Consider the following 17,288-nt stretch of genomic DNA (forward strand, 5'->3'; position numbering starts at 1 on the left):
TTTTTTTCAACATTTTTGATATATACTGATAGTATTTATTAGTATTTTCAAATCACTTTTATTATCTTATATTGAGATTGTGTTTCATTTGAATTGCAGATTTCAATTTTTATTAATTTGTAGTTTCATTTTAGTTTTACTTCGATTTAAACATATTTATATAACATAACAACATTCGGTTATGCTTTTTTGAGTTCAAGTGTTTCATCTAATTTTTATATTATTTTATTTTAATTTATTTCAGCTTTATTTCAATTTCAGATCACGATTTTCATGTATTAGCACCTACTTACTAAATATCTGTAGACAATAAAAATAAATTGACGCGTTTCTTAATAATATTTCGAAGCATTTCTTATACGTGAAAAATCTAAACACATTGTATGCCATTTTAATTGTAATTTTTAGGTAAAATATTTGATTCAATCTGTGCTCAGTATCAGCGAAGACTACATAAACACTCAGCAGTCAATAAACAGCTCCTTTAACTGCCTTTATCTTAAGGCTAACTATAAATACAATGATCTTTTATGATTACTCGACATAAAACCAGTAGAAGGAGAAGAAGAAGAAGTAATGAATACGTATGCGCCGGAGGTGCGCGCGCGCGTGACGTCACGGCTGTACCTGAGTTTCGGTGGACGGTGAAACTTTGTAGCAGAGATTGAAACACACGAGAAACTCGCTTCTCGCGCTTTTCTCACGGACCCACGGGGAGGCTGCGAGCGCATTGTCCGGTTAACGACCGGTTCTCGAGCACTTAACGCGGATTCATCGAGAGATCCGCGCGTTTTGGCGGTCAAGGCCTCGGGATTGCTGGGTTTTCCTGCTTTGACGCTTCCTGAAACACTCAGGTGAGACTCATTAATATTTCAAACACATTTATGTTAAATTTCTGCACACTTTCTCCCTCTCTCCAGAAACACAACACACTAGAATGTGATTTACCGCCTAAGTCTCAGTGTTTTATCGAAAACAAGGAGGATTTCAGTGATAGTATCGAAAGTCCCCGGCTGTTTATTTACTTTTACTCTGTTTATTGACTTATGACTCATGTTTCTGATTATACGATGATTTAATAATCATATTATTATTAAAATGAACTCCATCTGCTCTGTGTTTGCGATCAAGCTATGAAACTTTAATCTGGTCACTTCAGTGCAGTTTATGCTCCTGCTTATAATACAAATATTCATAATATACTCGGTCATATAAAATTGCTATTTATATAAAAAAAATATTGAATTCGATGTCATCTAAAAATATTCATTTTATTTATTAGATATTAGTTTTGTAAGTGTTTTCCTCCTGCAGAATGTGGTTACTGTATTAATAGGATTTGGTTAAATACTGTATTTATTAATATAATATTGATCATTATATTTAAAAAGTATAACAAATAAAAAGAGAATAGTTTTTTTTTCTTATTATGTGATGATTATTAGCCTAATTTATGTTTTTCGCTACTACAGAAGGTCAACATGTTAAAATAATATTTTATTAATAATAATAACAATGAATAACATATATTTAATTTGTTAAAATATCATTTAAAATGACCAAAATAACACTAATCTTTTCTAAAAAAAAAATACAACTTTATTATAATTTTTATAATATTTTAGAAAATGTTTAAATGCTAAAATTTGTATTAATTTATGCAGTATTATAAGCATTATAAAATGGTTATAAAAAATATTAAAAATAAAACTATTATAAAAAATGAATTGTTTTCTTAAACATTAGTGTTTAAGGTTCAGTTTGATAATTTTGGCCTCATTTATTTGTTTTTACTCTACAGAATCAAGTTAATATGATATATTTTTTAAAGTAATTATTCAAATGGTCTGCACTTCTGAGGTATAAAAATATATTAAATATTTGTTAATGCAATTGAAATCTATTAAAATAAAAAAAACTAAAATGTTAGTTTTATGAAATATTTTGTTTGTTTGTTTTTAGCCTCATTTATGTATTTTTCCTCCTACAGAGGGTCATATTAATATAATATTTTAGTAATAATAAATGTATAAAATAGATGTAATATTTTTAAATATTTATTATTAATTATTTTTTGTTATTTATATTATTAAATCATTAAACTATTTATAAGTATTTATATTATTAAAATAATTAATTTTATATTATTTATTAATTATTATTATTGTAATGCTAATAACGTTTAAATAAAATATGTATTAATACAATATTATAAGCGTAAAAAAAGTGTTAAAAATAAAAGTATTATAAAAAATATGTGTTTTAGGCTCAGTTTGAACATTTAAGCTTCATTTTTGTGTTTTTCCTCTATTGAAAGTCATATTGTTAATATCATATTTTAATAAATTATTGAAATATTTAATTAACATCACATTATAAATAATACCAAATGTATTCAAAATGAAAAATGATTTTTTAAATCAGATGTGATTAGTGTTTTTAGGCTCAGTTCCATTATTTTTTAGCTAATCTAAGTGTTATTCCTCCCACTGATTTTATTGTTAAAATGGTCAAATGTGTATGAATTAGTCTAATATTAGTATCATGGTAAAGCGTGTTGTAAGTAAACACATTGTGAATGTGTCTAAAGAGGTTCTTCTCTCTCTCTCTCTCCCGGGCTCCAGAAGGCCGTGATGTCCTCTCACCCGCGGCGTGTGCGGCTCAAGCCCTGGCTGGTGTCTCAGGTGGACACCGGGACGTTTCCGGGTCTGGTGTGGCTGGACCGCGAGGCCAAACGCTTCCAGATCCCCTGGAAACACGCCACGCGCCACACGCCGCAGCAGGAGGAGGAGAACACCATCTTTAAGGTGAGAGAGGGGTCCTGAGGCCTGGGGGGCGGCCGGATCGGGACGGGACCGATCTGACCCTGGTGTGTGTGTGTGTGTCAGGCCTGGGCCGTGGAGACGGGGAAGTATCAGGAGGGCGTGGACGAGCCGGATCCGGCCAAATGGAAAGCACAGCTGAGGTGCGCCCTCAACAAGAGCCGAGAGTTCAACCTCATCTACGACGGGACCAAAGAGGTTCCCATGAAACCGCTGAAGATCTACGACGTGTGTGACATCCCCCAGACCTCCAGCAACCCCGGTAACACACACACACACACACACCTGTTTTACATTACTTTATTTACAAGTTAAAACTAAAAAATATATATTAATCCGGTTTCCAAAACTGTATTATTTTATACTCCTAAAAGAATTAGGATCAACCATTTTAACTGCATGTTATGAATAGTTTTTAAGTATGTCCTGTTACATGATCTTATTCTTTAATTGTTGGAAATATGATTTTTTTTATTACTTTATTTATTAGTTAAAACTATATATATGTATTTGTATAAGGCCTGATGAAATATGTTAATTTTTTTTTTGTTTTTTTGTTTTTTCAGTTTAAATTTTTCTCTATTTTTTTTATGGTTAAATTAAATTTTATTTATTAAAAAAAAGATGTCTAATTAATTAAAATCAGGAAACATTTCCACAGCAATTTATATAAAGTATAAAAAAAAAACATGTTTAAGGCCCTATGAAATGTTTTATTTTTTCTTAGATATAAATGCTATTTCCAAAACTGTAGGAACAAAAATTGTAATACTTTAAAAAAGTACATGGTAGTCGACATTTGAATTGGATCAAAAATAGTTCATCAAAGTAGAACGAATTTTGGTTGTAGACAACTTTGAAATTATTATTTCTTTTTAATTATTACTATACTATACATTTTTTACACGAGTTTAGTACCAATACAAACTAATTAAATCTCACACAGTGTTTGAATTAAGTATTCAGTATGGGAGTCTTTGACTGTGAGCACAGGTTCGGTTCCCACGTACGAGTCTGACGGTGATGAAGACGATGTTCCTGACACCCCCGAGCCTCCTCCTCCTCCGTATCCACCTCACGGTACGGCGTCGTCACAGGATGCTCTCAGACGAACCCTGCTGTGTTTGCTGTTGTCTGAGTGTGTGTCTGGTGTGCAGGCATGAGCTCGTCTCCTCTGGGGCCGGTCTGGACTCCTCCGGGCTCCGTGTCCCCCATGCAGCCGCCCAGCTGTCCCCCTCCCTCTGCTCCTCCCTCGGTGGAGGTGTGGCCCAAGAAGGAGCCGCAGGACGTGGAGATGCAGCCTCCGCCCATGGAGCTGCAGACGCCCACCCCGCTGGAGGCCATGTTCGCCACGCCGGAGACCTGGATCAGCTCGCTGCCCAGTACTCACTCACACACACACTCACAACCAAAAAAAACGAGACAATAGAATAAGAATAGTGATTGCGAGTGTGTGTTTTATATATATATAAAATAGGAATGTACCGATTTATCGGCCGCCGATATTTATCGGACAATTTTTTTTTCCTCCATTCACAACAGATGTCAAACCAGCTATATAAAGGAAAAGGCCAATATAAAACCTGATCTGAATGATGACCAATACTTTAATGACATTTTATTAAGTTTATAGCATGCTTTTTCACTCAGAAACAAACAAACAAACAAACAAAAATTCACCATTAGAGCTAAACAAAACCGCATGAGAAGTGCACATTAAAGTTGCATTATCATCAACATACAGCTAATTACACTAAACACTTATTACAACAGTAAACAAATATACACCGATCAAATGCCTTTATATTAAAAATACAAATAATATTCATAAATAATGTTACGTGTGACCAATTTTAAACGTGTTTAATCTTAAATTATAATATTTGTAAGATAAAACATTGTCAACTGAACATGTCAAATTCATAATATATTTTCACATTCAACAAAAGTAAATGATGATCTTAATGGATAATTTATTAATTTATTTACAAATTGTATTTAATGTCAAATTCGGCATATTGTGGTTTTACAAGTTTAATTGATAAATACAAATAAAAAAAAATTTGAAATAAGTATGTAATATGAATAAATTGGTCATTATGAAATTTGGTGAATGTGTTAAATATAAATGTAAAGGTTTTGAACATTTTAATTGACAATTTGATCTTAATCTTTTTTTTTGTTATTTAAATTAATGTGTTCATATAATTCAATATGTTTTGTCCTTAAATGGTACAAAATATGTTCCATTTAATTGATATTTTAATCTTAAAGTTTTCCTTTGCAGCTCTATATAAAACATAATATCAGATTAAAGCAATAAGCCTCAAGAAGCTGTAGTGTACAGTGAATTTATAACATCAAAGGGGCATTGTTGCCTGAAACCCCCCCAGCTTTAATAAATTGACTGTAAACCACGGCTTCACGGGGGTTATTGCTTTTATAAAACGGTTATTCCATAAAAGGTTTCACAGAATAAAACAGAGCAAATAAAGCGTAATGATATTAATAAAAACTGTATTCTTCCTCCAAACAATCTAGTTCCTCAGAAACAGGTGTGATTGCAGGGAAGTGGTTGCCGAGCAACACACAGAAGTAAACAAAGGCGTGTGTTTGTAGAGTATTTTACAACAGCTTCAGACGCGGCTCAGCCAATCAGAATCAAGGACCGGAATGATCTTGTTTACAGTTATTAGTTAATGTGTTTATACAGCTCAGCGTGTTTAATTGACACTGTGGTCTGAACTGTGAATGTTTGTAATGTGATATCTGCTGAGAGATCCCCCACAATGCCCTGCGTGTGTGTGTGTTTAGTGACGGACCTGGAGGTGCAGTTCTACTACCGCGGTAAGGAGGTGTGTCCTCCGGTGACCGTCAGTAACCCGCAGGGCTGTCGTCTGTTCTACGGCGATCTGGGGCCCATCGTCAACCAGGAGGAGCTGTTCGGCCCCGTCAGTCTGGAGCAGGTGCGCTTCCCCTCCACCGAACACATCACCAACGACAAGCAGCGCGTGTTCACCAGCCGCCTGCTGGACGTCATGGACCGCGGCCTCATCCTGGAGGTGAGCGGACACGACATCTACGCCGTGCGTCTGTGTCAGTGTAAGGTGTACTGGTCCGGCCCCTGCGCACCCAACCCCAACACCCCCAACCTGATCGAGCGCCAGCACAGGGTCAAGCTCTTCTGCCTCGAGTCCTTCCTCAGCGGTGAGTCACATCAGCATAAAACAAGGTCATGTGGGCCTGGTGTGTAATCAATCGTGTGTGTGTGCAGGCGTGGTGGCTCACCAGCGCGGGATGCTGTCGTCCGAGTCTCCGCTCTATGACATTCATCTGTGTTTCGGAGAGGAGTGGCCCGACGGCAGACCTCGTGAACGCAAGCTCATCATGGTGCAGGTCAGACCTCGTTCACACACAGACACACACACACAGCAGATGTAAACACACAGACACGGGCACTTTCTGTTATCAGGGAGTGGATTATGAACCTACCAATATATAACATTACAGACCAATAATGGAAGGAATTATGAATTGTGAACCTTCAAATATAAATGTATTAAATATATACATCAAATTATTTAATATAAATGAGTAAATAAAATGTCACACGAAGAGGATTTAGTGTTAAATATATGTGGAATTCAATTATGAACTTAAACATACCAAGTAAATGAAAATAATTGTGAATTAATTAATGAATAAAAGATATGGATGGTTTAGTATTGATTATTTTAGGCAATTATGAACTTAAAACTTTAGTTAAAAGTTAAATATATAATATAAACAAAAATATAAATACCATTAAAGATAAATTATTAAACCCCATTTTTAACAAGCATTCATGATAATTTGATGTTTTAATCAATAACGACTAGACATTATGCAGATATAATGTACTTCAATTTTAAATGCATTACATTAGTTTTAGCACTTTTTAATTATATATATATATATATATATATATATATATAAAGGATGCACGATAATATCTGCACAACATCGGTATCGGCAGATAAATGCTTAAAATGACCATCATCGGTATCGGCCGATATGAATATTTCTGCCGATGAGCCAAACCGATATTCTCCAAGTGAAATAATTTACCTGTTTTTCAGATGTGAATGTCTGTCTACATTTGTAAAATAATACATTTATGGTAGAATCCGTACAGAAGAGATACATGGATTTCTCTTCAGTAAAATTAAAGTTTAAATATATCAGACGAAAATTTTTTATATATATCGATATCGGCATCGGCCAAAATTATTTTGAAAATATCGGCATATCGAATATCGGCCAAAATCCAATATCGTGCATCCCTAATATATATATATATATATATATATATATATATATATATGTATATATGTATATATATGTATATGTGTGTGTATACTATTACTCTTTACTTTTATGCTTAGTTAAAAGAAAAATGGTTCAAATAGTTTCAAATATTGTTTTTTTTTTACTTTGTACTTACTAATTAAGTAAATTGATTGATCGTGTTGAAGCAACAAATTAACATCACCTAAAATACAAATACAATGTTCTTATAATAAATAGTAAATGATAAATTAAAAAGTCCCACTTTTATGCTGCCTTTCACTAAATACATACTCCACTGATATTGGTTGTTTTTACCAAATTAAAAATAGCTCGTCTCTGTGGTGCTGCATAAATTATGCAGATCTTAACAGATGGGCCAATCAGAAGCATCAGTGGGCGTGGCTTGTTCTCACTCACTGTGTGTGTGTGTGTGTGTGTGTGTCACTGTGTGTGTGTCACCGTGTGTGTGTGTGTGCAGGTGGTGCCGGTGGTGGCGCGGATGATCAGCGAGATGTTCTCGGGCGACTGCACGCGCTCCTTCGACAGCGGCAGCGTGCGGCTGCAGATCTCCATCCCGGACATCAAGGACAACATCGTGACGCACCTGAAGCAGCTGTACCGGCTCCTGCAGACGCACCAGGGCCAGGACAACTGGCCTCTTCCTCCCAGCATGCAGCTGTCGCAGACGCAGCACTGACACAGCTCCACTTTTACTGCAGACGCATCCTACACTCTCGTGTGATTTTAACCGCAGCATGTGTCTGACGTCCGGTCATGTAGATTTATGTATTAATGTATGGATTTATCACAATAAAAGAGAAAAACACCAACCGACTGACAGCTCTTGTTCTTCCTTCATCCAGAGTACTTTGTTTTTTATTTGTACACACACACACACACACACACACACACACACACACACACACACACACACACACACACACACACATATATATATATATATATATATATACACATTTTTGTCAAGATATGTTTAAACAAGTTAATAATACAATATTGTATTAAATATATAATATTCAAATATTACAAAATTAATATTAAAATGTACAATAAAAATGTGTAATAATATAATTTGACATTTAAATACAACTTATAATGTAATATATAACGTTTCAAAATATCAAATAAATTACTTTTACTATGTAATCTAAATTTTATCATTTATATATTTTTAACCACTTATGAATAACTAATATGTATCTTGTTTTTTGTGACATATGATATACATGTCTATAAAATGTTATTAAAATATGAAATCAGTATATATAATTGAATATTTAATCCCTAAATATTTCTTCTGTTAAACAAGTATTTAGATAATATCCGGGTTTAATTACATTGTCTGCTGCTGGTAAGAAACAACCAATCAGAGCTGCGGTCTGTAACTTTTTTTGTGTTCAAAGTATACAAAATGTATATAATAAGCGAGTACATCATGAATCCATTTTCCAAACCGTGTATTTAGCTTGTCCTGATTCACTAGGGTGCACCTATAATAAGTGTTTATATTCGGACTATTTTAGATTGCTTCGGGGGTACCGCGGCGGAGTAACCCAGTACCTTTGTGATTCTTCATAGACATAAACAGAGAGAAGTAGATCCGGCTACATTGTTCTTCCGCAAGACGCAAGCAGTTCAGTTTATTAACCGCTAGAGCGTCAAAAGTTAGTGTAACTGAGATCTGGATTAAGCTCATATCAAACTGAACTGCTCACTTGTTAAAGCGAGACATTTAAAGTGTTGTTATCTGGAGCTGTGTTTATCAGTCTGTTATTTCTCCTCCCATCTTTAAGACTTTGACCTCAGGAGCGCCTGCTGTTCCTCACACTGAGAGAAGATCTCGAGACATCTCCACGAGCTCGTCTGAGTGTTTCCTGTCTCCAGATGAACCTCAGGGGTCTGGATCTTCTCAAAGAGCTCAAATGGATGTTAGTATCACATCTAAACCTCTTCTGCTCGTGTTAGGACTGGTGTGGTCTGTGTGTTCATCTGTGTGTGTGTGTGATTGGATCTTTGAGGTTTTCTCGTGTGGTTCTCCAGCTGTTGTGTCATGTTCCTGTAGATCGTGGTTTATGATCGGCAGCTACAGTGATTAATAATCTATTATTGACTTTAGATGAGAACATGAAACACACTTGCCAAGTATTACAGTACAAATACCACGGTATAAGTGCTACTGTACTGGTGTATTGATGATGTTTAATGGTAGTACCATGAAAATCAAGATCCTGTGCCATTTGCACAGTATTTCAGACAATACTATGGTACTTTCTTCTGAAGATATGGTAATAATCTGGTTTTCTTCTGCCTTACACAACCAGATGTACCATGTTATTCCCATAAAACGTTACCTAAGGTCCTTGGAAATGCATACAGTACCATGTGAAATACCATGGTATATGAACAAAGGCACTTAAAGGTACCATAGTACTTTATCATTTAGGCTTCACGTGGTAATACTGTGGTGTTTTGAAAAATTGCCTGATATTCAATGGTATTTCTGATAATACTATGGTATATGGTTTGTAAATGATGAGATTACCATAGTATTTTTTTGTGTATGTCTATATAACTTAGGACTTTAATGTAGAAAAGGTCATATTTAGCCCTAAGTTACACACACACACACACACACATATATGTGTGTGTGTGTGTATGTGTGTGTTTGTAAGTATGCATGTATGTTTGTGTATTTGTTACATTTAAATCTACATTAATTAATTAATTAACATATTACATTTTGTAGTGTGATGTATTTGTAATATTTAGTTATAATTATCGAACAAATTAATAATAAAAACTGTTTAAAATGTTACTATTAATGTAACTGTTTTGTAATAAATTATAATATTATTGTATTGATTTGATATTTAAATATCGGGCTACATTTCATCTCTAGTATTTTAATTTGATGTAATATTTCGATATTAGTTTGGTATGTAATAAATGGTCATCTCCTGTGGTGAATGTGGAATGTAAATGCAGTGTGTGCGTGTGTGTGTGTGTGTGTGTGTGTGTGTGTGTGTGTGTGTTGATGGAGCAGTGTTGTGTTCAGGTGCTGTCCTCATGCTGCAGGGTTCGAGTCCGTTCGGCTGCTCCAGAGATTATCCTGAATGGCTCGGCTCCAGGCGAGAACTGGCTCTCTGTGTGTGTGTGTGTGTGTGTGTGTGTGTGTGTGTGTGTGTGTGACCCTCCCACTGGTTTATCCAGACCCAGCGCAGGATCAGTAAACAGTGAGGACTGACCCTGAGACCAGATGATCATTAACTCAAAGCTGTTTATACACACCACCGACCGCACACTGCTGCTAGCTCAACGAATACTGATATACAGGGTCAGGAAAGGTGTTTATGTGTGTTTTTGATGTCAGCCATGCAACGATTCGATTTCAAAAACTGTGGTTTTGTTATGATTTTATGTCTGTCGTTAAGTTAAACAGGTGCTAGAATCTGAGTCTGTGGTGACTGTGCTTTAAAATGAAATGATTACAATCTTAAAGTAACGAAGGATTTTGAGGAGTCTGAGCGTGTTTCAGGATTATTAACAGTTGAAAACATTTGTTAGAAATGTAGAAAAGTAATCAAATGTAATCAAGTGTAATCAGTTACGTTACATTAATGAAGTAACTGAAATAGTTGCAAAACTCATTTTATTTTAGATAAGGTAACTTGTAATCTGTAACCTAATACATTTCCAAAGAAACCTTCGCAACTTTGGTGTTCGGTAGGGGCGTCACAAAAATAAATTAATTACAAATAAATATTTTGAATATTTATTGAATGCAAAAAAATCACACGAGATGTGATGACGATGTAAGGGTCATAGATTTGACTGTTTTTGTCAGCCTATCCCGTTGAAGACACTAGATGCGTCGCTGCTGCTGTTGTTGTTACCTTTATTGCAGGAAAGGAGAACACCGATGTGGAAAAGATGTTGTTTACGTCAAAACTGAACGCATCTCTAGAGGGACATCTATCACTGTAGCACTTGTGTCTCAGACAAAAGAGCGGCATGTTTAGAAAGCCTCTGAAACTTAGAAAAACATTTGATCATGTGTGTGTGTGTGTGTGTATTTTGAAAATCTAAGAATGCAAAAGTTTAAAAAGAAAAAACATTTTTCAGAGGTGTCCGGATGTCTCGGGCCGAGTGTGGGGTCAGGACGTCCTGCTGGAGGTGAAGGACGGAGCGCTGCTGCTCACTGACATCCACACCGAGGTCAGGACGGCATCTCACTGACATGACTATACAAACATCTATAAAGACATAGAGATTAACCACACTTTATTATGTGTGTGTGTGTGTATATTTACATTTAGTCATTTAGCAGACACTTTTAATTTTATTTAATAAATAAAAAGAAAATAGATTGAACAGATAAAAGAATAGAGCAAGCTAGAGTTAGGCCTTTTTAGCTTTTTGTAATAGTATAATAAATAAATAGAAAACAAATAGATAAAAATACATATGTAATGTAATATAACTTTATCATATATTATTTTATCATAAATGTTATGAATCTGTATGAAATATGATATATATATATATATATTAAAGCACATTTTTAAATTGTCTATAATTATACACTATGTAATTAATGTATCTTAACATATATTAAATAATCATTAATTATCTACATATACATATTTATGTAGATTTGTATTATTGTTATATTGTGTTTTTTCACATTTATGTGCATCATCAAAAAAAAAATATATATACAAAATATGAAAAAACAAATTTGTTTTAATAAAAATAAAAAATTTTATACAGTTTGTCCTCCAATTTTAAATATTACATTTAAATATGTCTAAATATGAAATTATTTTTATGCCATTTATGATATTTTAAAATCTTAACACCTAAATACATCTAACATTTTGAGTCTAGATGTATCAAAATATGAAACTATAATATTAAGGAATTTATTAATGTAAAAAATAGAACTACATCTAAATCTACACATTGAATAATAAAACAGCTAAAAATGTAACTTTAATATACAATGTAATATCTAAATCTTAAATCTAGTTATTCGCTTGTATTTAACGGTATTACAGTTGATTGGATATCTAAACATCTTCAAATGTATATAGTGTATTGTATTATTTCTGTCTATTGTTATAGCGCTCTAGAAGCTCATCTTTCTCACAGTGTTGTTGTTGTTGTTGTTGTGTGTTCAGGAGGGCCTGGAGTCGTGGCAGTTAAGCAGTCTTCTGGATCTGAAGGCTGTTCTAGATGAGTCCAGCGTCTCAGTGCTTCTCACAGTAAACCAGATTTTCATGTGTTCTTCAGGCCGATTATCTGAAGAAAGACCTGGAGCGGCTCCTGCAGAACAAGAGAGAGGATCACAGACTGACGAACGGCAGGTTAGAAGAAGAACATCAGCTCGTCTGCTCAGTAATCATCTTGACGTATCACGCTGATGAGATCTGTGATCTGATTCTGCAGTAAAGGTGCATCTCCTCCACCTCAGCTGATTCCTCAGAAACCTCCCGAAACACTGGGCCGCTCCGGATTATAGTGAGACGTCCGGAAAACATGATACGTTTTCAAGAGAAACTGTATTAAATGAAAAATATTGTACTTTTCCTACCTAAAGCCAGTGGTTTGTCTGTGGTCCCCAGATGAGAGTCCGGTCCTGACTCCTCCCACCTCCAGAAACAACTCCGCCTACATAAAGGTAGTGGCTCCGCCCCCTCACACAGAAGAACCGCCCATTAAACAGGACCCGCCCCCTCCGAAGGCGTACACAGAGAGGGAGAGGAGTTAAGTGTTAAGTGTTAATGGGGTGTGTGATATATATATATATCATCTGTAATAATGTCGTAATTGTTGTTTTTAATGTGCGATTTGACATCGTGCAAAAAACATAAAACAGCTGTTCTGCATCTCTGGGTGACATGATGGTGATTTGTTCCTGAGTGAATCCTGAAATGATTCGGTTCAGTCGCAGTGACTCACTTATTACCAGTGACTTACTGACACCTGCTGGCATTTTCAATTGTGCAATTAAAGTATATTTTATTATTGAAATAATTCCAGATATCAGTATTTATTGTTTAATGTTTAATAAATAATTTCTGCATTTCTAACTGTAGGTTTAATGCATTCATGTCCTGCATTAAACAGTGTGTAAATACATCTACATGCCACGTCAGATGCAGCTTCTGCGTTTCCTCCGCAAAGGGGAATTGTGTTGATTCTGAGTTCATTTATTTGGTAAAAGCCCAAATGACTTATTTATTTAATTCACTGATTTAATGTAAGAATTTGACTCAAAGATAATGCACACTTAAAAAAAATGGCTTTATAAAGGTAAAAAAAAAGTTTAATTTCTATGAGTGTGAATTGACCACCACCACAGATTATGAAGAATATCAAAAACTTGAGGAGTCAGTTCAACTGCAACATATTAGCTAAATATCATCATGATCGATTATCATTATCGATAAATCCCAGAAAATATCAAGATATTATTTTTTGTCAATATAGCACACTCCTAGAGTGGATGACAGAATAACTCACCGGCCGCTGATGTAATTATGAGAGATTATAAGTGTTCGTCTGTGTGCAGGACATCCTGAATCACCTCATTACTGACACCGAGGCGTTTGCTGGCCAGGTGACAGCCGTCGCACCCAGGAGGGACAAGAAGAAGAAGAAGAAGCAGAAGAAGAAGAAGAAGAAGAAGAAGCAGCGTAGGGTGAGTGAGAGGACAGGTGTGGGTGGATGAGATGAGCCGGTGAAGACTCTGTAGTCGTGAAGGGAATGACGTCTGAGGAAGATCAAGATGACCTTTAACCTGCTGGTGCACAGACACGGTTTCATTTCATGTGATATGATGGGACCTATGTCTAGATATTAAACACACGTATTAAACATGTCTTTATATTATATCAAAACTACTAATAATAACGCTGTCAAACAACGTGTGCTCATCAGGCCAGTCTGCAGGGGAAGATCAACAGTCCCAGCGCCGCTGAACTCGTTCACTGTCTGTTCTCTATACTGGATCTGGTGAGACGTGTGTGTGTGTGTTTGTGTGTGTGTGTGTGTGCAGTTTAGAGCAGCTACCGGCCAGCCTCATCAGAGCTGTGTTTGATTTCACAGCACAAGACCCGCGAGAGCTTTCCATCAGTGAAGGTGAACAACTACAGGTGAGACACAAGCCCCTTCCAGACTCCATTAACAGACACCAGCGGTGAGGAGTGTGTGTGTGTGTGTGTTGTTGGACATGTCTAAGCAGTGGTGGAAGGTGACGAATGAACAAGGCCAGACGGGTTACGTCCCAAACAACATGCTCCAGCCTGTGCACAGTAACCTGCTCATGAGCGCATGGTTTATTTCAGTAATTCACTTGCATTCTGATATTTCAGTTTGTGGTCAATCTTTACAGAAAAAAAATGCAATTATTATTCATGAGTTAATTATTATAATCATCATAATTATAGTTATTAGTATATAATGTGGTATGTATGCAAAACCACCTTTTTTTATATATGGCATGCTTAATGTAGTGACCTAATATTCGTGTATTTAATCAGTTTTGTGTACAATGCCACTTTCTGTGAGTCTGTATTATGCATTATTTCAAATAAGCTTTTTATTAAAACATTGATTCATTATTTTCAATAAATGTAATACTGTGATTATATTCAGTTATTATAATGTAGTATATTTATGTATAATAAAGTAATTCTATTTTTAACAACGTGTATAGTAAATATTGATGCTTGTTTTTAATATATTGTTTTTTTAATTAAACAAACTAGTAAACTTTACATTTAATTAGATTTAAGTTCAGAATTTCTTTTTAAATCATGTAAATCAATATTTTTTATGCAGCATTTCATAAGTTTTATAGTATATTGAATTATTGAGTTTAATATATTAATATTACTGTATGTAATATAATTGTAATTGTGTATTACTAATATTAAAATGTGTAATTAGCAATTACAACACCTTTTGTTCATTAATATATTTTTTAATCAAAAATCAATCTCACGTTTATTAGTTTTAAATTTAATAATTTCTTCTTATACTTTAATCTTTGTGTCCTGTTTGTTTCCATTTATCTTTCAGCACAAATTGTTTTTTATTATGAAACCCAAATTCCATCGATTGAAAATATTGAAAATATGTTATACATCAATTATACTAGCATTACTGTATACATAAATATAACATTTATATACATATAAAAGTGCAACTTCATAGAGCCATTTCCCTAAAGTTTTTAGTTTTAGTTTCACTTTTTTAATGTGATCAAATCATGAGTCAAAACCAAGAAATCTCGACTAATGTGGATTCGACTGCATTGCATTGTGGGATATGTGTGTTGGCACTCAGTATGTGATTACTCAGCAGGTTGAGGCTGTTCTTCTGTGTTTGTCAGTACGGTGCGGTGTTTAGGAGGCGTCAGCGGCTCAGTGCTGCTGGGGATGACTCTAGACGAGACCGTCTGTCCGGAGGAGGGAGGACGAGTCTTTATCCAGCTGCTGATCATCAAATCAGCTCTCGCGGTGAGTGTGACATCATCACCCCGTCATCACACACACCTGATGTCACGCTGACCTCATCCTCACTCTCTCCAGATGACCAGTGAAGTGAGGCCGATGATCTGAGCTCAATCACTCAATATCAATGCTATTCCTGCTGTCCTCTTCCTATTTTTTGCCAATATTAATGCAAATTTAAATTTGAAACCATGATTGTATGAAATTTATAGGATCATATATTCTGATTATTATCAGTGTTAACCCAGTTAAATGAATGGAATTGTATTAATAACTCATGATTGCTCAAGAACAGTCCATATTTATAAAACCTACTTATTTATTTCTAACAAAACAGTATAAATATTCCTCTGAATTTTCTAAATAAATTCATTTACATGCATATGCCAAAAGTGATCAGTTTTTCACACTGCAGTGGTTTGTCAATACACGTATATATTCATGTTCAGAGGGTTCGAACAGATACTGTAAAATGAGACTCCAGGACTTTCAAGCACATTGATTTTTAGTTAATTTTTTCAAGGACTACACACGCACACACACACACACACACACGTAAACTATTCAGGTCTCTTGAGTCTCACACATGAGGGAATAGCAAGGGGTTCGTGAGTTGGTGAACATGGTATGCCTACGAGGAAATACTATTAACAAATCATTAATAAATAAAATAAAAATAATAATAATTAAAAATATTTGTATGATTTGTAGAGAGTAATAATAACAATAGCTGTGTTTATACTATAAAACTTTAAAACGGATAATTTTTTTTTTTTTTTTTTAGTTTAACATGCAAATGTGCCGTTAAATTGAAATATTTACTTAAAATCTCAGGGGGCTCTTCAAGCACATCATTTTGGTCAAAGGGGTTCTGTAAACAATGCATTTGTTATTTAAAATGTGTATCTTTCTGGTTGAAAATGACCCTTCAGCTGGTTTTGACGAACTGGATTTGTATACATTCACTGTTTTTGTGTTTTTCTGATGCAGAGATGCACAAAAGTCCAGATGAGATTAAACACATGCTTTATTAAAATCAACAAACACTCATTCTCACAAAAAATAGATACATTTCGTACAGCTATTCATTATCACTTGCTTTCTAGCATGTTGTGCGTCATGCTCTGCTCTGGATTTATGTGCTAGTTTCTATAAATTAGGCTTTTTTTTGAGTCACGTTTGGTGTTATTTATTAGTTCAGTGTCAAGATACTGTATGGCGATTAACAGTCAGTATAGCGTCAACTCAATCTACCGAACACATGCTGGATCGGAAAATGCTACAAACTCAAAACTAACATCAATGTCGAGCGTATAAGATATGTTAAATAAACTACTTTGTAAACATCACAGAAACGGAAGGTTTGGTGAGTTCAGTAGGTTTAATATTTGTAAAACAAACAGAGGTTTTGTCTCAACTGCGCCTCCTGCAGGACTGGAGCACATTCACTTCTGAACAGTTCAGCCTTCAGACAACATAAACCCTTTAAAATGACGAGAAAATATAACGGATAAATGAACAAGAGATTGAAAGATGTGTTCACAGTGAGTTCTGATCCCAAAATAAACCGTCAAACAGTAGCTAAAGCAAAAGACAT

General features: G+C 34.9%; 1 protein-coding gene across 2 annotated transcripts; it reads left to right on the plus strand.

The window, feature by feature from the left end:
• The first annotated feature begins 590 nt into the window (after window positions 1-590).
• On the plus strand, window positions 591-7,982 carry LOC113040312 (interferon regulatory factor 6-like). Of its 2 annotated transcripts, XM_026198651.1 has the most exons (8): window positions 591-854; window positions 2,625-2,807; window positions 2,889-3,084; window positions 3,816-3,902; window positions 3,980-4,204; window positions 5,637-6,029; window positions 6,097-6,218; window positions 7,630-7,982. In XM_026198651.1, the coding sequence occupies exons 2-8, from the start codon at window positions 2,634-2,636 to the stop codon at window positions 7,846-7,848; spliced, it is 1,416 nt and encodes a 471-aa protein (XP_026054436.1). In that variant the 5' UTR covers window positions 591-854; window positions 2,625-2,633; the 3' UTR covers window positions 7,849-7,982. The 2 variants fall into 2 exon arrangements, with proteins under 2 accessions (XP_026054436.1, XP_026054437.1); XM_026198652.1 differs by lacking the exon at window positions 591-854 and having other exon boundaries at window positions 2,595-2,807.
• The last annotated feature ends 9,306 nt before the right edge of the window (window positions 7,983-17,288 follow it).

This window comes from Carassius auratus, chromosome 22, assembly GCF_003368295.1.
Source record: "Carassius auratus strain Wakin chromosome 22, ASM336829v1, whole genome shotgun sequence".
NCBI lineage: Eukaryota > Metazoa > Chordata > Actinopteri > Cypriniformes > Cyprinidae > Carassius > Carassius auratus.